Here is a 23,318-nt window from a genome sequence, read left to right on the forward strand (position 1 = left end):
TCTTCTTGAACAGTTTAACCTCGAATAGTAAAGGTATTGCTCTAAAAAAGTAAAGAAATTTAGGTAAAACCAACATCTTTACTACATTTGTTCGTCCCACCATTGATAGATGTAAGTTATCTAGTCTATCCAAGTCCCTCCGTACTTTGTTGATTAAAGGTGTTAAATTCTTTTCCACTAGGCAGTCTAAATCAGCTGAAATAGACACTCCCAAATATGTACCTGCCTGAACAACTCGGGTATCTGTACACGTAGTATTGTGATTTTTAATTATTTGGGTCTTATTGGTGTTAAGTTTATAGCCCGAGATTTCTCCAAACTTCGAAGCCTCTATTTCCACTTGGGCAATAGCCTCCATTGGTGTTGGTGTGATTACTGCAACGTCGTCAGCGTACGCTAGTATTTTACAATGGCCAGTTCGAGTAGGCAATGGTTTTATTATATCGCACATCTCTATTCTCCGAATTAGTGGGTCCATGTACATTGCAAATAGCAATGGGGAACAGGGGCAGCCTTGCCTCGTACCTCTCCTTATCTGGAATTGTGTTGTAATCCCCGCATTCACTCGCACAGAGGCCACAGGGTCTACATATAGCGCCTGGATTGCTTTAATAAACCTTTTTTTTAACTCCTGATCTTTCGAGAGTATGCCACAGATAGTCCCAGGAGACCCGGTCAAATGCTTTTTCCGCATCTAATAGCATAATCGCCATTGGGTCCCCTGAGACTGCTGCGGCGTCAAATAAGGTTATTACCTTGCGCGTATGATGTGTGGTGCTCCTTCCAGGTATAAAACCATGTTGGTTATTACTCACCACCCTGTCTATTATTTTGGCATATCTTGTTGCTAATCCTTTAGAGAAGATTTTAGTATCCGTGTTCATCAAAGTAATGGGCCTGTATGACCCCGGTTCTTCTGGAGGCTTCCCTTTTTTTTAGAATTATCACTATTTCAGGCTCCCCCCCCCCCCATGACCTAGGTATTGAATCTCCTATTTGTGCCTGTTGCATCGTCCTAATTATATCGGCTTCTAAGATGTCCCAGAATGTTTTATAAAACTCTATTGGAATCTGATCTGGGCCTGCAGCTTTTCCAGGGGGGAGATTCGAAATAGCGTTTTTTATTTCTTCCCCCTGAAAGACTTCCTCTAAAGTATCTGCCTCTTCATCCGTAAATCTAGTCACCGGGATTTCCTGTAGATAATCTCTGATTTTAGTGACATCTCCCCTTATTGGTTCCTCATATAACTTCTCATAATAGTTTCTGAACACTTCCCTTATCTCCCCTGACTCTGTATGAATCCTACCAGAGGTATCCCTGATCTCCCTCACAGTTCCTAACGCTTCTTGCTGCCTTGTTCGGACAGCTAAAGTTCTACCCACTGTTTCGCTAAATTCGTGACATTTTTCTCTTTTTGCTGTATATAATTTTGCAGCCTTTCTGGCGATGTCTCCCTCTGCATCCCCTTTCACTTTTAGAAGTTCCAAGATTACATTATCTAATGGGGTACCGCTTACTGTACACTCCTCTAATTTCTCTTCAGCCTTGAGCACTGCCTTTGCAAGTTCCATATTTCTCATCTGCTCCTGTTTTCTCTTATAAGAGTTAAAGCTCAGGGTTTCTCCCCGGACCTCCGCTTTAAAAGCATCCCATACTACCCCTACAGTAGAACTATCTCTATTATTCTCGAAAAATTCTTTGATCCATACTTTCATGTAATCCACATATTTTTCTTCCTGCAATAATCCTCTTTCAAAAGTCCACTGTCTTTGCTCTCGAATATTTGACGGTTTTGTTAGTGTAAGGATTAGGGGATTGTGATCACTTAAGATCCGTGGGAGTCTTTCTATTCTTGATTCCGGTATAAATGCATTTGATATAAAAAAATAATCCAATCTTACACAGATTTTATGTGGGGCCGAATAGTATGTATAGCCCTTATTTCCTACCCTTCTTTTCCCCCAGACATCAGATAGAGTATTATTTGCCACTAATCCCTGTAAAGCATGGCATACGCGCCTCTTTCTACCGGAATATTTACCGAATGAGCCTAAGCCTAGACCATCAGCGCCATTGATATTCAAGTCCCCTGCCATAATGATTCTGGGTGCCCAAGTAGCTAGCTCCACGTCTAAAAATTGAAAAATCTCCGGGTTATCCTCGGTCGACCCGTATACAGTTATCAACGTGGTCCATTCCCCATCTATCATACATTCAACCATTGCCCATCTCCCCCATTGGTCTTGTGCTTTTTTTCTCAGCAACAAATTTGTATTTCTGGATAGTATAGCTACTCCCCTTTTTTTGACACCTTGCTGTGAACTTACTAATACCTGAAAGCCCAATTGTTTCAAATAAAATTCTTGTGAGGTCATGACATGTGTCTCTTGTAAAAAAATAAAGTCCGCATTCATTTGTCTTAATAACACTGAAGCTTTTAACCTTTTCTGAGCATCATTTAGCCCGCACACATTCCATGTTACATATCTAGTTCCCATAAATAATTCATTTTTTTGCTACCATATAAATTCATATTATACAGTTTATTTCTTTTTACCATACTTCCCGTTTCCTCGCATCTGTACCCCTCACCAAGTAAAATTTTCCTTTCTTTCGTCCCCAAATCTCCTGTCTTGTCTCCCTTTTCCCCCACCTCTGCCTCTGCCTCTGTGAATGATTCTATCGTTTGGTGCCATACCGTGCCCTGTACTCCCCCTCCCCCCCCCTGACCTCCCACCCACCCCTACTGGCAAACAGGTCAATGTTGACCTGTGTCTGACAGCCGATCTCCCCCAGGAAGCCTCTCCCCTGCCACTCTCCCATAATCTCAGTATCCTTTAATTTAACCTACTTTGTCGGGATTATTTATCCATGCTACTCCCTCCCTCATTCGCTTACTCTGACTTCTCCGTTTCATTTTTTCTTTTTTTGTGTCACATAAGCAGTTTGTCTTATAGCTGCAGCCCTGTCCTTTTGCACTTTCCCATCTCTTTGTGCCTTCCCCTCCTTTAGATAAGTCAGATATTCCTGTGCCACTATTTCCGAAAAGAAGACCCTAAATTGGCCATTAAAGCCAACCTTGAGTCGACAGGGAAACATCAAGTATACCTCACATCCCACATTCTGGAAGGGTGTTATTAGCTGCCTCATTCGCCACCTTCTCTCCACAGTAGTGTGGCAAAAATCTGGACGAGCAAAGAATGTTATGTCCTTATAGGAGCGCTTAGCCGTTGGCTTTGCCTTGCTGATTACCTCCTCTCTCAGTAAGAAATTACCCACATATACTAGAATGGCCCTTGATTTGGTACTTTTATTATTTTTTTTTGCGTCAAAGGAAACCTGTGTGCACGTTGCACTTCCTTATCCCAATCCCATTTATCCATTTCTGGGAAAGCTCCTCTCAACAATTCCACAGTAAAGGCACGTACATCCACCCCCTCCTTCCCTTCCTCAATCCCAAGCAGTCTTATGTTGTTGCGCCTCTGTCTATTCTCGAAATCTTCGAGCTTCCACAACACATCTGATGATATTTTCTCTTGTTCATCTCTGTACTCCTGTAGTTTTACGACTTCATCCTCTACTTTGCCTGTCCTCTCCTCCACCAACCTGCCAGCCATTTCCGCATACATTTTGTCAACCTTGCGTAGAGACCCTTGTATTTTTTTATTTGCTTGCTTAGCTCTTTGGCTCTCCCGTCGAGCCTCCCCCTGTATCTGCTTTAGGGTTGAAAACAAGAGATCGAAGCTCGCTGCATAGTCTTTCCCCTGCGTCTGGGCCTGAGCTTGCGATCTATTTAATTGTTCAGAGCCACCAACTGCACCCTCCTGGTACAGCTGCGAGGTGGCTGCATAATCCCAATCCAGTTTTTTTAGCCACTCCTGCTTGTATAACACTCCCACGTTTCTTTGCTCTTCTGCGGGTCCTTCCCTTAGTTCTACTTGATTTACTCGCTAAGTTTCGCTTTAGTACGGTATTATGTTCTGACTCTGACTCAGTGTCTAACTCTGAAGTATCTATCTGTGATACCTCCGAGCCACTTTCCCTGGGTGATGATATGTCGTCTAGATCAGCAGATAAATTATGACTTGAGTCTGACTCCTCGGCCTCTACCTCTTCCTCATTATCGTCCTTGTCATCGTCATTCCCAGTGAAGAAACAGTCATCGCTGGGCGAGCCAGTAGTTGCAAGCATATATTCAATCCTATTGTTCATACTCCCCGTATCCACACCCTTAGTTCTTACTTGAGAGTCATCTGGGACCCCCTCGTAATTATTATTGTTGATGCCATTTTTATCTTTACTCGTTTTATCCACCGAGATATCTACAGAGTTATTTCCTGGGCCATTTATGGTAGGTATATCTACTATCCCCTTGTTACCGGGAGATATCTGTACCAATTCAGATGTTAAGGGTGATACTTCCTAGTGGATACACATTAGTAATATTTATTTGTAGGATAATTCAAGCAGCTCCCCCACCCCCCAGCACTCCAAAAAGAGACATACCATTTGCAGGTCTGTCACAGCAATTTTGTTGCAACATTCCAGGCAAGGCTTAAACCCTGTGGTTTTGGACGTGTTCCCCTGCACACTCCAAAAATTAGTAGAAAAACACTTGGCAACTGTTGATCAAAATGTGGGAGCAAGCTTCGGATCCACGTACCAAGGCACTGAAATAATGGAACGGAGGTCAGCCTACAGAGGTGGCACTTCTATGCAGCACTGGAAAGTTACTTCAGGGGCCGAACGAAGTTGGCATGGAGCCGGTGAGATCACCTATCAGCATGCTGAAGTAAAGCAGTTTAATATACCTGATCATGTTAGGCTCCTGGGGAAATTCCATTAGAAAAACTGGTTAATAGTAACACCCAGCCCTCGGCGAACCACCCAAAAGCCAAGACATCATCCTGTGCCTCTCAACAATGTGACTTTCTTTGACCCAATACATTACAAACCAGTCTACAGACAGCGAGTTAAACCACTGAGCTTACGAATGGTAACCTTAATCCAAGCCGATTTCTGCAGTATGTCCATTTGCCCACTGTTGTCTGACAGTGAATAAAACCTGTGATCTAGAGGAGGCTCATGTGATGAAACATGCACACTCATGTCATCACGCTTCTTTTTTTGGCAACGCTTAACAGCATCGTCGGAAATCATTTTTATCCCTTTTTGCCGATGCGGTTGGTAAACTCAAGCAGTGGCAGCCACAAAGGCAAAACTTATCGACTTTGCCAATGCTTGCTTTTCCAGTCTCACTGAGCACATGGAGAAAGTGCTTGGCAAGGACCAGTGGAGGAGACAGATGGTCAATGGTTTAGGGGTTTGAGGTTTGAGGTGATGAAAAAAATCTCTGGTGAGGAACAATGCCTGAAAGCTGTACACCATTCCTGTTGGGACACACCCTACTGAGACACACACAAACACACACACTACAGAGACAACCACCCTGCACAGACACATACGCTCTGCAATGACACATTCCTTTCTGAAAGATACACCTTACCAGCTAGAAATCTGCTCCCTTAAAAAACATACACATCCACCCTGGAGAGGCACACTTCTCAGTGCACACACACATCTTGCAGACATACCTAAACACGCACTACCTTACTAGATACACAGCCTGTACAGAAATACGAATACACCCTCTTCCGCACCAGTGCATGCACACACCTAGAGGCATAAACAAAACAGATACCTGCACCCTCACCTCTGCAAAGACACACCGATATCCCTACAAAGACATACATCCATACCCCTGCATAAACACAAACCTGTGCGTGGGATCTCCCACTTGGAAAGAGAGACAAAGTGCATCTGAAGCATATCCCCGAATATATTCTCCCGATTGTCCCTCCCCAACAATTGTACTGGCTCAATAGTCGGGGGATCTACTCTGATCTGAAGAACATCAAACTGACTTTGTGTAATAGATGGGCATTGGGAGCAGTGAATACAAAGGCTGCCTACATGAGAGAGGTGGAGAGTGCAAGGGAACAGGGACACAAAGGCAGGCTCAGAGACTGCAGTAAATGATGTGGCGCAGACTCAGACTAAGAAACAACCGGACTAACATATGGAAAATGCAGGCGGTTTAAGATCTGGAAAATAGTTGTGTACTGATCATTATCTCTATGTGGAGATCACAGGACGGGCAAGGGCTTCCTTAGAGGCTTTGGAGCAACACCCTCCTCTAGTTAAGGTCACTCCACTTCGACTATTATGACAATGCATTCAACAGATCTCAACACAGAACAGAGCAGCAAGTGAAGCATGTCTGACAATGTTAATTGTTCTTCTGTCTCATGTTTACATTCTGTTGCACCCGTAAAACTTTCCAAAGTAACCAGGCGAAGATACCTAGCACTTTTATAAAGCAGAATTACCATGCCACCTATGTCCCTACTCCAGCTCTGCCACCTCCCCTTAACAGAGACCAACGATTCCCAGCGGTATTTCAGTGCGCAGATGGATCAAAGGAGTAACCACATCACGTGTTACAGTAATACAGACACTAACACCCTGGATGTCCTTTCGTGAAGAGCTCTGCACTCACCTGGTCCTGAGCTCCTCCATCTCCTGGCGGATCCGAGCAGTCTCCTGGCGGTATTTCTGGATCAGTTGCTCGTCCTCCTCGGTCTGTTCGCTCTGCTTCTGCAGTTTGTTGATCAAGTAATCTTTGATGACAGAGAGAGTAGCCGTGGAGTTGTGGGCCAAAGTCTGAACCACTGAAAAGCAAGAACAGCAACTTAGATGGCAATGGAAGACGGAGGCTATGGGCTCGAGACAAGCATATTCACCAGTGCGGGTACCCGATGGCCATGCTATTTCAGCCAGAGACACACTTGGCCTGTCTCCAACCTGGCAGTGACATTGGATTAGATTAGGGAATCAGAGTAGCGTTTAACCCTACTTCATTGACCCAGTGGTGTGTTGCTAGAGTAAATGAGATAGGGGAGTATAAACCCAGCTTACCAGGGTGAAAGACAACTCTTACCCAGGAGCGGCGGCATCAGGTTCTTCTTCTCAATGTGCTGGAGCGTTTCTGTGATGTATTCCTTGCAGTCTTCCTCCTTCCGGGCAAAGTAACTGAGGGCCTGCTCCCAGAGGCACGGCTCTTGGTCCTCGTAGAGCTCACAGACCTCAATCACCTTGCGGTACTCTTCATTCTGCATGTGGTAGTGCATGATCTGTTGGAACCTATGGATGGAAGCCGCAGAGGTTAGGGGCAGCTCTTTACCAAGGAAGATACATATTGGTTAGGATTGTCAAAAGCAACACTGCAGGAAACAGACTGGAGTGGCGGAATTAACTCAGTCGTGGATGTGATGGGACCACAGAGAAAGCATTTAATTTGAATGAGAGAGACCCCTTAAAACCAGGGGAGTAGGGTACTTATTCAAAGTGAAATAGAGTGTTTTCCCTTGGCACAATTCATTTGTTAAGCCCACATCTTAATTTTGAACACTTTGACATTTAAACAAGATAAAACAAACCAATACGTATGTAAAAAAACTTGTACAAATTTATTATTATTAAAAACATAAAGGATCACAAGTTAAAAAATATGGTAGTACCATATTACAAATGATATTCAAAAGGGGAGAAAGAAAGCGGAAAACCTTTTCTTCCAACAGTATGAAATCCAACCCAACACAATATAATGAGGAAAAATTAAACACGAATCCAACTGACAATACAAAATAAATTAATCAAATTCTGCTACAGCACATCAGAGAGAGACACATAAAGACAATACAGTTTTGTCATTACAGCTATAGCACACTGAGTGTATAAATCTCAGGCTGGCAATCTTGGGTACATATACTTATTGTACTTTACAAAATTGACACGGTTACTCAGTTGTGCAGTTCGTTTTGCGTCGACGCGTTTCGATGGCTTATTTCATTTTCTTGCCATCTTTTTCAAGACTGTTATATTTCGTCTCTCTTTATCTGCGGCACTGGATGGTTGCCTTAAACTTAGGAAGGTCCTTTTATTTCATACTCTGGAGGGACTTCTCTGGTTATCCTGCACAGGCATATTATAGGGCAGGGCTATTCTTTATTCATGCTAGGGAATTCCTTGTTGTTTGTTCTTTTCCAATGGTAAAATCAAGCGTCCTGCACAGGGGTTATCTGTGTTTAATGTTGTCTATTTGGCGATAAACCACTGGTCGCGACTGCTGGAAGGGGCGGCCCGCTCTGTTCTAATTTGGCTTATATCTTACTCCTCGAGTAGCAGAGTTTATGAGGGAGTGGATACTTGGCTGCACCCAGTCTTTTGTTTTCTGTCTCTCGAAATTCGGCAGCTATCGTGTCTCCACTCCCGGCCGGTCTCGGTCATACGTCGGATTCTCCCGTGGTGAAGAAACACCACGGGAGAATCCGACGTATGACCGAGACCGGCCGGGAGTGGAGACACGATAGCTGCCGAATTTCGAGAGACAGAAAACAAAAGACTGGGTGCAGCCAAGTATCCACTCCCTCATAAACTCTGCTACTCGAGGAGTAAGATATAAGCCAAATTAGAACAGAGCGGGCCGCCCCTTCCAGCAGTCGCGACCAGTGGTTTATCGCCAAATAGACAACATTAAACACAGATAACCCCTGTGCAGGACGCTTGATTTTACCATTGGAAAAGAACAAACAACAAGGAATTCCCTAGCATGAATAAAGAATAGCCCTGCCCTATAATATGCCTGTGCAGGATAACCAGAGAAGTCCCTCCCGAGTATGAAATAAAAGGACCTTCCTAAGTTTAAGGCAACCATCCAGTGCCGCAGATAAAGAGAGACGAAATATAACAGTCTTGAAAAAGATGGCAAGAAAATTAAATAAGCCATCGAAACGCGTCGACGCAAAACGAACTGCACAACTGAGTAACCGTGTCAATTTTGTAAAGTACAATAAGTATATGTACCCAAGATTGCCAGCCTGAGATTTATACACTCGGTGTGCTATAGCTGTAATGACAAAACTGTATTGTCTTTATGTGTCTCTCTCTGATGTGCTGTAGCAGAATTTGATTAATTTATTTTGTATTGTCAGTTGGATTCGTGTTTAATTTTTCCTCATTATATTGTGTTGGGTTGGATTTCATACTGTTGGAAGAAAAGGTTTTCCGCTTTCTTTCTCCCCTTTTGAATATCATTTGTAATATGGTACTACCATATTTTTTAACTTGTGATCCTTTATGTTTTTAATAATAATACATTTGTACAAGTTTTTTTACATACGTATTGGTTTGTTTTATCTTGTTTAAATGTCAAAGTGTTCAAAATTAAGATGTGGGCTTAACAAATGAATTGTGCCAAGGGAAAACACTCTATTTCACCACAGAGAAAGCACCATTTATGCTCTGCCCTGCTCTTGTCTATAAAGTTTGTATCACTGAGAAAGTGTCGGCTTCTACATTGCCGTGCTCCTAGACGAGAGGCTATCGCCAGTTTTCACACTGTCCTTCCATGATGTAGAGGTCTGTCTAAGGACGCACCAGCTTACAGACCATCTCTTGTGAAGAACAGAGTGTTACAGAAGAACTATGAGCTCTGTTTTTCAAAATAATTTTCACAAGTTTTCACTTTGCTCTGCTCATGGAACACATATTATTGGGAAAGCCTACTCAGAAGGAAGAGCACAAGATGATCATTTGTCTGGCCCACAGAACAAAATCAGAAGAGCAAGTAGAGGCCTTTTCTTTGGTCAAACAGCAGTCAGAGAGACAAGTAAGTAGTAATAGTGAGACGTTGCTAACGACTAGTGCTACAGTATTGTCACATTCCAACTGGTCAACAAGGCCTCCCTTTCAGCCTTTACTCTCTCAGGGTAGCGAAGTCAAGCAGTCGAGACTTACTCCAGGAAGGAGGTGCCAATTTAGAGACTCTGAAATGGTGTGAAACATCAAATATAGGGTAAGAACTTCAATATCAAGACCGTTTTTTACTTTGTAAAAGAAAATGGTGTTGTTTACAGGTAAGTAAGTGTTCTACACTTAAAATATAAAGCCAGTCTTTTTTCCTGTTGGTGCAATACTATAGTTTAACAATGATCCCTACGGTGAATGTTATCCTATGGGGTAAAGTTCAGCTGCATTCAGCTCTGTTCAGAAGTAGAGGTCACAGTACTTTGCAGTCTTTTTACAAGTCATCAAAGGCAAAAAAAGAATGTCCTGTAACTTGCAGTATTCAGTTATTTATTTCACTTTTAGAGTCTGTGATATGCTCAGGAATGCTTCTGTGCACCTGCTGCAAACCCCAAAAGATGTCGAAGGGTGCCAAAAGACCCACTACCCAAAATAAATCAAGTATTAATCTTTCTTTATGGTTAAGTAACCCTTTTTTCTAGGATCTCTTGTGGTGTCCCAAGAAAGCTAACCAAGTGTTCAGTCACAGTGCCCGGGAGTAAGGGCACACTCCAACGTCCAAAGTACTCCTAGTCACTTGTATACTGATGGAACAGTGGCTAGTTGATGTGCCATTTCACACTAGGCAGCACAAGGGATGGTGGGGGCCTGAAGCAGATGATGGTGCCTAGTTGTCCCCTTTGCCCGTCCTTTAGACACGACAGCACAGCTTCAATTCCCCACATCAGCAAACAGGATTACCTCCAGTAGACATGCACAACTTTTCAGTCTTCAGGAGTAGAAATAATGTACTAGGCTATCCACAAAAACATACAAGGGCAGGACAGCAAGGATTTTACAAGCCATGCAGAGAACATCAGTTACAATTTTTCCATGCTCAGAGGAAAGAAGTGAAAGCTTACAGCTTGCCCTGCTCATAGAGGTATAGCACTCCGTCCTTGAAGTTGTGCATCTGGCAGAGGACCAAGGCCTTGTCAAAGACGGTCACAAACCTCCCGCTCTTCAGCAGCGAGATGGCTTCAGCCTGCAGCTGCTTTTTCACCTGTAAGAAATAAACATGAAAGAAGGACAAACAGGAATCAGACCACAGAGCTGCAGTGAGAGAATATGAAGAGTGTCCATATTAATACTACTCCTCAATAGGTTGCGCAGAAGATTGGAGCTCTGCCATGGGTGAAACCAGCAGTCTGCCCAATCCCCCCCCCCCTCCAGAGGATCACCTACTCCGCCACAGTGTAAGGAGCTTACAATATGCATTTTCACATTTGTATGATGCCAACCACCTGCTAGCCACTCAGCACAGAGCAGGCAGTCTGTCTTGCATTCCTGTGCAGGATATGAATGCAGATCTATGTGAAAAGCGGCCTGCCTGCTTAGCAACCTTCACTTGATGCAAGTGTAATTGTGTGGGGAGCCGGTGCCCAAAGACAGATGCGAGTGCGACTGCAAAGCAGGTATTTGAAGAACGCCTTTGCTGAGAAGTCCGTACTGAGCATATTTGTGAATTTCATAAAAGAAAGAATACAATCAGCCAGTGAATCAGAAAATTGCTGTCTGGAGACTTTGCACCTCAGATTGTAACTAATTGTGGACTGTGCAAGGCAACATATTTCATAATCGCTGCATGTGGACTCACCTGGGGGTCCTCCTCATGTGCCCAGTTTTGCAGCCGCAGTTCCAGTAGCGTGTCGTACACGCCCTGTGACGAGTTGGACTGCACTTGGGTCATGTGCTCCAGGAAAGCTTTCAGCTCCCGAGGATTGTTGGCAAATATTGGAATGAACTCCTCTGAGTTGGCCTACAACAGACACAAGCAGTTAGTTGACAATGCATTTCACTGTGGAACGGATGTGGACTAGAAAGATTTACAGATTCTGCTGTCCATCTTTTCAGATGAAACCCACCCTTGTACAGCATTGACAATATGGAGGTGCCTTACCCTTTTCCTTTCTGTTCTTCCAGAGGTTTCGCCATCGGGTTGGTAATCGGTGCACAGCACTTTCAGCAGCTGAGTAGTCTCATTTGGCACCTGCCCCATGAGAATCTTGCCGTAACGCTTCATGTTGCTCTCTGCTTGAGCAAAAGGCAGCTTCCCAATATACCGCAGGCCCTCCTGGTAATTCTGCAAGAACAAAATGGTGTGGAAGCGGAGGACATTATGGACGTGAAATGCCAAATTTGCCTACTATGAATGGTCAAGTGTTGGGAGATTAGCCCAGGAGCCACTAGGCGCCAGGGCACTTCCACATCTACACTCACTTAGATATTAACAACATATGGCTACAAAGTTGTCTTGCTAGAAGATCTAAGTGACCTTGACCCCGGTTGTGATTGATCGGACATTTACCATTCCGGGCACAGACCCACAAGTTGTCATGGTGAAAGAAATCAATCAAGATCATAGATTATCACTTAGGTTGGAATGTCGGGCGCTGACAAGCCAATCAAACGCTCCCTCGTGGGCCATTGCTACTCATGCCCCGGGAGTATACCGTGACTACCAGCTTCCAAAGTCCCTCCGGTGTGCTGCAGCCCTGTCATGAAGCAGTCAGTCTCTTCACTTCTGTGCAGCTCTTCCTCTCCAAGTGCTGCTGCAGAAAGGACAGGCACCTTCCCTTCCTGATGTGGAATGCCAGCTCTTGTGGCCTCGATGACAGAAAGTCTTAAGTTGCGCAAGTAAAAAAACACTTTCCTCGTCTTCTGTGGCTGACCAGAATAGCTTTCAGCAAAGCCACAGGTAGGGCAGACACCCCTTTGCAGGGAAAGGAGAATGACTTTTCTTTCAGCTGCAGCACCTGGACAGACCAAAAGCTGAAGAGAAAAGAAAAGCTGTTTTCCCTTCAGCGCGCTTCTCTGGCGTGCGAGAGAGGTGCCCATAGCTTCGTTGCCCGCACCTGCGCGGCATTAGCGGCTGTTTATGGCTCATGAGACCTGCCATGATGCCATTAATATTGGTAGTCTACCAGACACAGAGTCTCCTTCCTCTCACAGATACCTTAGCGTGTGACCCAAAGATATATTGAATGCCTGGGCTCAGAATTGTCGGGGGGAGGGTGGGATGAGAGTAAATAACAGTTAATGCCGACAAGGTGAGCAATAACGCTTAAACACACAAAATGAACTCTGGAGGAGTTGTTGAGTGTACTCATGATCAAATGTGTCGGACAACTGGGCACGACTGAAAGGTGTCACTATCTGATACATAAAGTACCCGAGATAATACAAGCTTTCTCTTTGTCTTACCACATGGTGCCAAATTTGAGCTTTATGGAATATAAATCAACGAGGATAGAGAAAACATCTACTTAGGTTTAAAAAAAAAAATATATATATATATAGTGATCAGGCTGATTAAAATATAGTAGCACAAGCTTGCAACAGGATACAGAAGAACCTAAGCCAGGGCAACCCGAGGTCCCTTTTGTACTCGTGTTGCTAGAACGACCCTAATCAAGATGCTAAAACATTCAGGCCCCGATTATGACTTTTGGTGGAGCTGCGGCACAGCGGTGCAAACCGCCCCACCGTTGAAGGTCGCTGCTGCCCGCCTACCAGATTAGGACTTTAAGTAGTCTGGTATGTGGGCAGCGGTCCCATGGATGTGCCTCTTTCAAAGGCAGCGGTCCCTTTGAAAAGGGCACTGCAATAGGACCACACTACAAGGTTCCTGTACGGCATGGACTCGGAAGTCCATGCAGTGCAGGAACCTATGTGCATGCAGACAGGGGGGCACATGTTATGCCCCCCGTGTGCATCCACATGCATGCATCCACCCTTTAGGGCCCTCTTGGTTTCCTCTCCTCCAAGATACATGGAGGACGAACCTCGATGGAAACCCCGGAGGAGAGGAAACTCCTAATATGCTTTGCGGGACTGCTGCTCCAATGCCAGGGTTCCCTGGCGGAGCCGGCGGTCCCAGGGCGGTCCGACCGCCCAACTCCGGTTAACTAAAGGGGCTGGATCCGCCACCACAAGTCTGGCAGTCCTCAGACCACCAGACTTGTAACCAGGCCCTCAGTGTTAATTGGGGAACGAAAAGGGGAATTTATTTTGATCATTTGTACAAAAAAGGTTACCAAGGTCATCAGAGCAAACATTCAGAGTTATATTCACACAAATGAGGAGGACATAGCTTAATGCAGCACATCATCCAAGGCTTACAAGGCTGAGGGGCCACAAGATGTACCAATTACTATTAGCAGTGTCACTGGGAGAAATTGGGGTCAGTGCCCCTGCTGTAAATGTCCTGGCCCTCCTTGTGCCCCCGCTGAAGACAGCTAAGACAGACACTGGCCTCTCAGTCTAGGAACAACGATGTTGTTACCGTTTACATTTCACGTACTGTAGAGTGCCCAAGAAATATTAGATTTTTTCAGGATATTGTGTTTCTGTGTTTTTTTTTCATGCAACTTATTATTCATATAGTATGTTCTCTGAAGAGAGAATTTATCAGTGGGTCATAATGTGGTTCAGAATACATGCTAATCCAAACCTTGGCTGCTCCGCAGAGCGCACAGAGAGACGGTCAGGTGTGCCAACTGTAAATGTGATGATCCAAAAGTGTGTGAAGGTGGTAAACAGCGGTCAAAATATTGCCAAAGGGAAAAAAGGGATATTTGGCAAGTCAGCATCCTTGCAGTGTTTTATGATATCTGAATACTATACCTTGAAATAAACTAGCTCAGGAAAATCATCCTTATCATAAGGAGTTGATCTAGTAAGGCCATTCCCAGTACAGTTTAGTAACAGTATTGTTTGGGACATGGCACAAATATTGCACACTTCGTTTTCATTTAGAAAAGCTTACCCCGACAGATAAGCATAATCTATACATTTATGGTTCGCTTGAAATGCAGCGTAACTTCATTTATAGTTGCAGTTAACAATGCTACAAAATGTTGAAACATAAAAACTGAAACTAACATGTTCCAATTAGGTTATAAAAATTGGATTAAAAAAAATCAGGGCATACTGTAGCTTGATTCCTTAGTTTTCAATCATGGTATTAAAATCAGAAGGCTATTGCCATTGCACTATTCACTTACAGAAATAGGGATGGAGGTATAATGTAAAACAAAACTGGATATGTACATTCAATGTTTTCTCAATTTTAAAATAGGGAGTGTCCCAATGGCCGATAACATACGGACTTCTAATTTGTCTCAGCATAATAATCGAAAGTGTCAGTTCTTGCCCGTTACATGATGTAATGCATTAACTATTTGTCTTCTCTTCAGAATGCAACATGAGAATTTCGTAAATCCAATATTTGTTAAAACCAAACATAATTCATGGACTGGAGCTAACGGTGTTTTACTCTCTAGAGTCAATAAATATTAGTTACTGTCTTTTTATATTTTTAACTTTATGAATGTTTTATTTTTTCTGTGAAATGTACTACAGAATAAACATGGGTGCTTTACAGTTACAAAGCCTTCCTACCCATAACCACCACAGCTTAGCACAAAATACCCAAGACAACATGAATGTAGATGCTCTAGAAATATTTTCCCTCTTTCAACCATACCCTAGCGAATGAGCTCCCTAAACCTGAATGCTGATGCTCGACAGAACAGCCTCCCTCTTACCTAAATACCTTACCACATAACCAGACACCATGAATGCTGATGCTCTACACAGTACCTTGTGTGTATGTCTCTCTCTCCACCATCCCATGGCTCATGAGACCTGCCATGATGCCATTAATATTGGTAGTCTACCAGACACAGAGTCTCCTTCCTCTCACAGATACCTTAGCGTATGACCCAAAGATATATTGAATGCTGATACTCTGGCAAGTACCTGGTATCCCTCGCTCCCAGGGCTTCAGGACTCGATGATCCTCAGCCATGTACAAGATTGTCTACTCAATATGCTGCTCACTCAGACACCGTCAACGTCTCTGCTCTGCCTAGATCATGGATCCCTGTCCACAGTACCGTAATGCAAGGCCCAAACACCATATAGGGTACCACTCTGCAACGTGAAAAACCTTCCTCTCGTATTAGAAGCCCAGAATAGTCCCTTCGAATGCCATAAATGGACTGCCAAGAACAAGGTCTTCATCTCTCTCCAATATGTTGATACTGGGCCATAAGACACCATGGACTGTGGAACCTTTACCAAGCCCAAGCCCCCTCACCTTGATATCTTCCAGCTGGATTTTCAGGTACCACTCGTGGTGTGCATGCTTCTCAGCCAGGTACACAGCATGCGTGTAATATCCCGCCTGCCGCAGTACCTTTATCGCCGTCTCCACATCAAAGTGCACTTCACTCTCACTGGTCTGAAGGCAACAGGAGTAATTGTTAGTGAGTAGTGGCATCATAAAGAAGAACCAGAAATACAAAACATGCCTTGCCCTCTAAACCCAAATGCACTTCAAACAATTATCTCCAGGACATGGCCCATTCTATGTGATCAATCAAATGACAACTTGCCCTGCCTTCCAGATGCTCTCTGGTTGGCTTACAGTTCAACTTTATATTCCCCCATTATTCTTTCTCTCTCTTGGATTTAAGATTACCCTCCTTGATAGTCGCCATGTGGTAATGTGGAATGAATGCAGGTAGACCAGGTAAGCAGCTCATGGTTGGCCGCTTTTCTGACACCTCCCTCTCCCAGCACCCTTTTTTCTCACCTTGATGAACTGCTCCAGCTTGGCACTGTCCTTCAGCTTCGTATAGCAGTTAAGTAGCAGTGTGGTATGGTCGGCATTAGCGAGCGACTGGAGGTGCAGTGCCTGCAGGTAAGCCGTCAGATTGTGAATGCGCTGAGCATCTAGAAACTTCCGGATCACATAAGAAGGTTCCAGCTTCCCAATGGTCCTTCCAAGAAAAGGCAGAAAAAAAGGATTATATAAAATGTTGCACAAGAAGCGAAATAACAAACTACTAAAAGCCTTGAGAGAGGTGCAATTCAACACAGAAAGGAGGCAGCAAGCATGTACACGGGCACAATCATTGAAACTGTATCAAAATACAGAACTCCAATCTGGAGTCAACCAACAACAGATTCTGTGGCAGCCCCACCAGTTCTACTCATTAGTGTGTACTTTTCACCATGGGTTACTTCCATTCCACCATCACCTTTACCTGATGTACTGCTGGATGGCCCCGTCGTGGTCACCCTTGTTGTACAGATGGTCTCCATACTGCCTGAAGATCTCAGATAGGCCGTCGCTGTCTAGATGCTGACTCTTAGCAAGGTTGATGGCCATCACAAACAAGTTTTTCTTGAAAAGCATCTACAAAGGCCAGAGTAACATAGGAAAAAGCACAAGGGGTGTAACTACACAAGAACAGCACGTTTCACGAATCCTATTCCAGAAGCCCTCTCTCTCCTAACAGCATTCTGCTCTAGTATAGTCAAGCCTAGAAAAATTTAACTTTAATTCACTCCAGAAGTAAAATAAAAGGAAAATGACATTGAAAAAGTAAAGAATACATGTAATTTGTATGAAGTGGAAGAATTGGCTATTGTTTGCATATTTAATTTCAAAGTATTCAGGGATCCAAAATCAGAAGGACCTCAAAAAGACAAACATCTAGCAACCTGAAAATCTGGTTATAATGTACAAAGGTATATAGCAACGCAGTACTGTAATAACAAAAAACTGACCTCACATAATGTGTATCTGCTTTTACCTTATAAAATCTGTATTCAGAAATCTTAAATTTTCAAATCTTGCTAAGCACAACTTTCAAAAAAGTCAACACTGGGTGGTGTCACAATCGACTGTCGCAAGAAAGCAAGACTCGACATGCACGCCAACATGAAATGGAATGAAGGCCTTGCCTCTAACTTGGTCTGCGTGTCCTTCTCCTGCAGCACATGAACCTTGCCGTCCCTGGTAAGCACATAAAGCGACCCCCACTCAGCCAGTACATCGATCACATCTTCGAACACAGTGCTGTAGGCGATGAACTTATTGTACAGATCGTAAATGGTCAATGTTTGCTTGTCTGAATTCTGAACGTCTGCTCTCCCTGCAAACTCGGACCTAGAAGCCAAGGAGATAAAAATTGGCATGCAGCTTGACACTGGCATTCAAATCACAAGCCTTTAAGCCAGAAATCACACAACAGCTAATCCTTTGTAGCACTAAGATAGAACAGGCAGAGAACTGGGCCAGTGGGTCTGGAGGTGCTTTGTCCGGCCTCCAGAGAGGTTGCAGTCGCTGGAGTTTGCACTCTTTTTAGACGCTACAGGATAATACAATACAAAAACACTAAGGATTTAATCATTTCAAACTGTTTAAGACCCGTAACCATCAACACTTCTGGACAGACACAGCGTGTGTCAGTAGCTGCATGCATACAGGCCACCAAAAGGAAGGCGGTCAGCTTCAATTGCAAGCAAGGGCCAAAAGTACATTCTAGGAGAAAAGTGCTCTGCTAAAGAGTATTTGATTCCCTCAATATTAAAAGGACTGTGCTCTTGCATCCAGGCTCTAAGGATGGATTTTACGAACCCAGGCTGTTGCTTTACAAACTCCTACAGTGGGGCAATTCTGAATCTAGCTACCTCTTCTAGGCCAGTTGGGGCCTTTCCCAATTCAGCGTTCTTGCTGAGTTCATAGGGCAGTCTGCTACCCAAAGCTAGGTCCTTATCTGCAGCTGTTCCATGGGTATTCACCTAAAAATCATCAACTGTTTTTACTTAATGGTTTTAAAGGTGTGCTGGTCTGATCGCATGGATGCTTTGGTTATAATTTAACACAGCTGAGCTGTATTATGGAGTAAATATGTGCTATGCTGCTAGTCCAAGTGATGTCTAGAATCCTGTCTAATGGTTGAATATCCCCGTCATGCTTCGATCCTCTTGCCCCATGAGCTAGCTGACTGTACGATGTGGCTGCTAACTCACTGGTCAATCAGAGTTTGCCCGGTTATTGTACTTTGCGTTAAAATTACATTTCTTTTTCACTCTACAGTTTGGGTGTATTTCGTCCGTTACCTTGTTTTAAGTCGCACAGCAGCTCTGGTCCAGAAACACTGTATTAGTCTTTTATTTACCAATGTCTGGTACAGTTGCTAGTTAATTACATACACATGTTGGAAAGGTCCCCTATTTTCACCAACTTTCCAGCAATACTTGCCATTAAGCACTGCCTGGTTTTCTAAAAACCCTACCAAATAATGTCCTGATTTAAAAAAAAATCTGTACCACACTTTTGTTTCAAGATGGTAACACAAATAGTTTGGCTTTCCTATTCTTGCCAAGTTTGTATTTTGCTCCTCATTTCTAAAATGTACAGCTTTCTTGATCACCTATTCCAAAGCAAAATGAAAGATAAAATAGCCACTGAAAGTTCCTAGAACACACCTTTAACTGAGATCAGAAAGTGTCCTTACTTGGGGGAAACCTTGCTGTCCTTGGAGACCACAACAAGATAACCTCGGTACCACTGCACAATCAGCTTCTGCCCTTCAAAAGCAAAGCAAGGCCCTCGCTCATCCGGCTGATACAGGTAAACACACTCGTTGCCAGCCACCACAAACTGCATGTCCTGCGAGGGATCACTGAGGACTGAACAACGCAGGCCACAACCATGCGTGTCCAGCTCCATGCGGGGGTAATCCTTCACCGACAGCTCGTATGACTGGGGAGAGAACAAGGGCATTAGGTGAGATTACAGACCGGTTACAGCACACTTTGGTCATGCCTATCCTGAACACTTATCACAAAACTGAATTTACAATACGTTGCAAATGTGGCAGGCCAAATTTAAAATCAGAAAACTAAATCGGTTAGACTACTGCTTCCCAAACGTTTTAGAATCACGACCCAATTATTAGAACCACAAACCTTCGTTAGCCACCTAGTTTAATGGACAGGATGCATGTGGTCTTTTAATGTGATGAAAGCATCAGGTTGTAGCATACTGTCATTTATAGACAGCCCTTTGTCCATTGAAATGGCCACTAAATTTGCACAAACATTCTGTTTTATTGATAAAACTATATTGCCCACAAATAATGTGTGGAATTCGGGTTTCAGTGAATATTTATCATTTGTGCATTGCATTGGTTTTGATCCTATTATAATCTTTCCATCATACTTACAAAAAAAATTGCTTCACTTGTTTTATTAACTGTGGAATGTGTGCAGTTCATTTACAGGTGTTTACATTTTGTTGTGTGTTACAAAAAAAGGAATCCTAGAGCTTTTCCTTTCACCCAGTCTGTACCCCAGCAACATTGTTACTAAATTAATTTTACTTTATCCGATTCTAAAGTGAGGAGTTTGTAAACGTCAATCCCCATGTTAAAAAATCAGCTCCAATTTGTGAGAAACACAGCCTGACATTTGGTCCTCTGTCTTTAAAGCACAAAAAATATGACAAGTTAAAAACAGAATTTAAAGGCATCTTATTTATTGCCTTTGCTTTCCGCGACCCACAAAAATATAAAAACATAAATAAATCAACTTGCAACCCACCAGTGCCCGTGACTAACACTTTGGAAAACGTTTTAGATGCTTCATCCCCAAATCCTAACTCCAAGAGATCAGATACACAACCCCACTGAAGTGTTACACTTTAGTGCATGCTGGGGAAGGGGCTTGTACCAACCATTTGTTCTAGTACATGGTTACCTTACCAGCACATCTTCTGTGGTAACAACAAACAGGTGGGTAGTTTTGCCTGCCTGCCGAAAAGCCAGACCGGTGACAGGGTGACTGCCCTTATGTAGAATCTGAGTTTTGCTGTGCCTGTCTCGTGTGATGTCCCCTTTCGTGAGGACGACACTGCCATCTGTGAAGCCTGATGAACGAGAGAAACAAAAGATATATATTCTTAATTTCACACATTGTTTGTGCTAGTGAACTGGGATGTTCTCCAGTAATGTTATACAATGCACTGAAATAACAAAATATGGATTAACTAAATAGCTCGTGTTAATAGTACATAGAACCGCTGCTGTACAATCTTGAAGCAGTGAATTCAATGGATGATTGACTCACTAAATTATACTGTTCTAAACATGTTCTATCTTGTTTCATCGAGATCTAAAGCACGGTTACGACACAGACAAAATATTTAAATCTGGCAGGACTGTGTGCTCAAGTCTTCTCCAAATGTTCTGCGATGTCTGCAACTTTCATTAAATGAGCAGAGTAGTTCCTACTGAACAATAATAGGATGAAAAATACAAAAGAGAAGGCAAAGCAAATAAAGACATGCCAGAGCAAGGCAAGAAGGAGCTAAAGACAGTAGGAAGATACAAGACTTTCCCTCAGGAAAAAGTGAATAAGTGAAGGATTCCAACCGCACCGATGGCCATGAAGTTGAGGTTCTCATGGACACTGATGCACGATACCACGGTGGGCTTGTTTCCTGGGATCGCTGGAAATATTCTGGTGCACAGTGGGTTTCCACCATCTCGTTTCTCCAGATTCCACACCTTCACCTGCAGCCAATGGATGAACAGTTAAAATAGCTGTGGCAATCAGAAAGCAGATATCAGGTATCCCAGCAGAATATTAAAACAAACTATATACACCATGCAAATTAACAAAACTAGCACAAAATGGGTTTCCTTATTAGTCAATGTATTCTCCAGAAGTGGGTTACAAAAACACAGCAGCATTCCTACGTAACATACGCTTAAGCCTTTTGACTGTCACTTCGGATCAAGTGTTCAACTCACCACACCTTCAAATGGTCAGGCGACTAACTTGTGTTTCGCCCTTTTCAGCTTATCTTCTTTTGGCTTTTGCCCTTTTAAGGTTTTGTCATCATTTGGGGACATAGATGGTTACCTACTGGTATTCTCCATCCTACCTGGTTTTCCAGTACCAGGTTCTTACAATTACATTATTATGCTTCCACTTATATGGTCATTAAGTCCAATGCTTTCTGAGGCTAACATAGGGTGGTTACACGTTACAAAAACAACCAAATAAAATCAAAATAAACCTAACCATGATTCCTTACATTCCGTCCTCACACTTACTACTTTCCGAGACAATTTTTCATTCTATCAGCCATGCATAAGGATAATCTGCAAATAGTGCAACTCATACCCATACTCCCAAATCAGGCTGTATAAATACTGCTAGGTAGGAGCCCAATTGTTGTGTGTGAACAATGGCCTGGTTAGTCTACTGCTTATCCAGAAGCAGAGCAAGAACTGGTATCTTGGATCGATTACTTGCTCTCTCCTTTGGGGTCGCGCAGTTTGTAATGAGACTATTTTAGCGTCTATATCAGTGATACTTAAACTGCAACACTCCTGACCTTTAGATGTAGTCCCAGGTGAACAGCAGCACTGGGCTGCTGTGTAGTTGACTGAGCACTAACATTTAGAAGGATGTTAAACAAACGGGCAAGCACTTATTTATAATCTAACTGAAGTAAAGGAAAAAAAGAAATGATGGTGTCAGGCCCCACTTATAGGAATACTTTCATTTCAAAGATATCTTGCAACAAACATGTAAAAAATTTAATAAAGCCTTTTTAAAAACAAAAAAAACCTAAAAAAACAGTATTTTATTAACATGTAGAAGCGTTTCACCTTAGCACATCTGATTATACCACTGCTTAGACAGGCATTTATTGAGTGTGATGGGTTTCAGACATGAACTTAGCAACATTTATGCCTTCCCTTGACCGGATAACAATGCCACTGGTGAACCAAAAGGCAAGTCATTTGCCATGTGCACCAGCTGGGTTCTGCTATATATGTATACACAGGAGTAACATCTCTGTCAAGAAAGTAACCTCTCCCTCCCTACCCTCCCCAACCTCCTGTGAATACATTTGCCTTGATATTCTCAGTGAGGGCAAACCGATATGCTCTCTCCACGGCATTTACCATCCACCAGTGGACAACTTTACCTTCGCGCAACAAATTATGGATTTGATCACCACCAATTCGGGGCGACAACTCACACAAATATACCTTGGTGACTTTAACCTCCACTGGAACGATCATAATGACGCGGTGGTGAATAGTCTTAAAAACTTCCTTGACGCCCTTGACCTCACCCAAATATGCAACAGCCTGACCCACGAGAAAGGCTCTATCATCGACCTTATCATCGCCAAAGAAGACTCTATCCAGCTCGAATCTATCAAACCCTGTGACTGGTCAGATCACCACATTGTCACGTTCTTCATCAACGAAAAAGTCAAATTTAACCCGGTTCAATCCTTCAAACCCAAAGTCTGGAAAAGAGACTTGAAAAAACTCAACCCAAACTCTCTACCTCCCAACAGCTGCAATGTATTACTCCCTCCCACTGGCGTTGCGGATGTCCAAGCCTTGACGGATCACTATCTCAACGCTATGACCTCTTTAGTTAATGAAGCTGCACCTATGCAGCTAAAAAGAGCATCCGCAAAAATGTCCAATCCTTGGTACAACGGGAGTCTCAACGACGATAGACGGGCCATGCGAATGGCAGAGCGCACCTGGAGATCAGCTCCCTCCGCACTGCACCT

The 23,318-nt window shown here is 43.4% G+C and overlaps 1 protein-coding gene across 1 annotated transcript in view; it reads right to left on the reverse strand.

Moving 5' to 3' along the window:
• VPS11 (VPS11 core subunit of CORVET and HOPS complexes) overlaps positions 1-23,318 on the reverse strand; it is a 141,414-nt gene that overhangs the window by 65,779 nt on the left and 52,317 nt on the right. The window contains exons 3-14 of the mRNA XM_078682206.1: positions 21,147-21,282; positions 20,473-20,636; positions 19,225-19,472; positions 17,666-17,870; positions 16,963-17,114; positions 16,509-16,695; positions 16,011-16,154; positions 11,808-11,990; positions 11,505-11,666; positions 10,771-10,910; positions 7,002-7,204; positions 6,561-6,732 (exon numbers count right to left, since the gene is read on the reverse strand). Coding sequence (XP_078538332.1) covers positions 6,561-6,732; positions 7,002-7,204; positions 10,771-10,910; positions 11,505-11,666; positions 11,808-11,990; positions 16,011-16,154; positions 16,509-16,695; positions 16,963-17,114; positions 17,666-17,870; positions 19,225-19,472; positions 20,473-20,636; positions 21,147-21,282 — 2,096 coding nt within the window. The remainder of the gene's footprint in view (positions 1-6,560; positions 6,733-7,001; positions 7,205-10,770; positions 10,911-11,504; positions 11,667-11,807; positions 11,991-16,010; positions 16,155-16,508; positions 16,696-16,962; positions 17,115-17,665; positions 17,871-19,224; positions 19,473-20,472; positions 20,637-21,146; positions 21,283-23,318) is intronic.

Source organism: Lissotriton helveticus, chromosome 3_1, assembly GCF_964261635.1.
Source record: "Lissotriton helveticus chromosome 3_1, aLisHel1.1, whole genome shotgun sequence".
Classification (NCBI taxonomy): domain Eukaryota; kingdom Metazoa; phylum Chordata; class Amphibia; order Caudata; family Salamandridae; genus Lissotriton; species Lissotriton helveticus.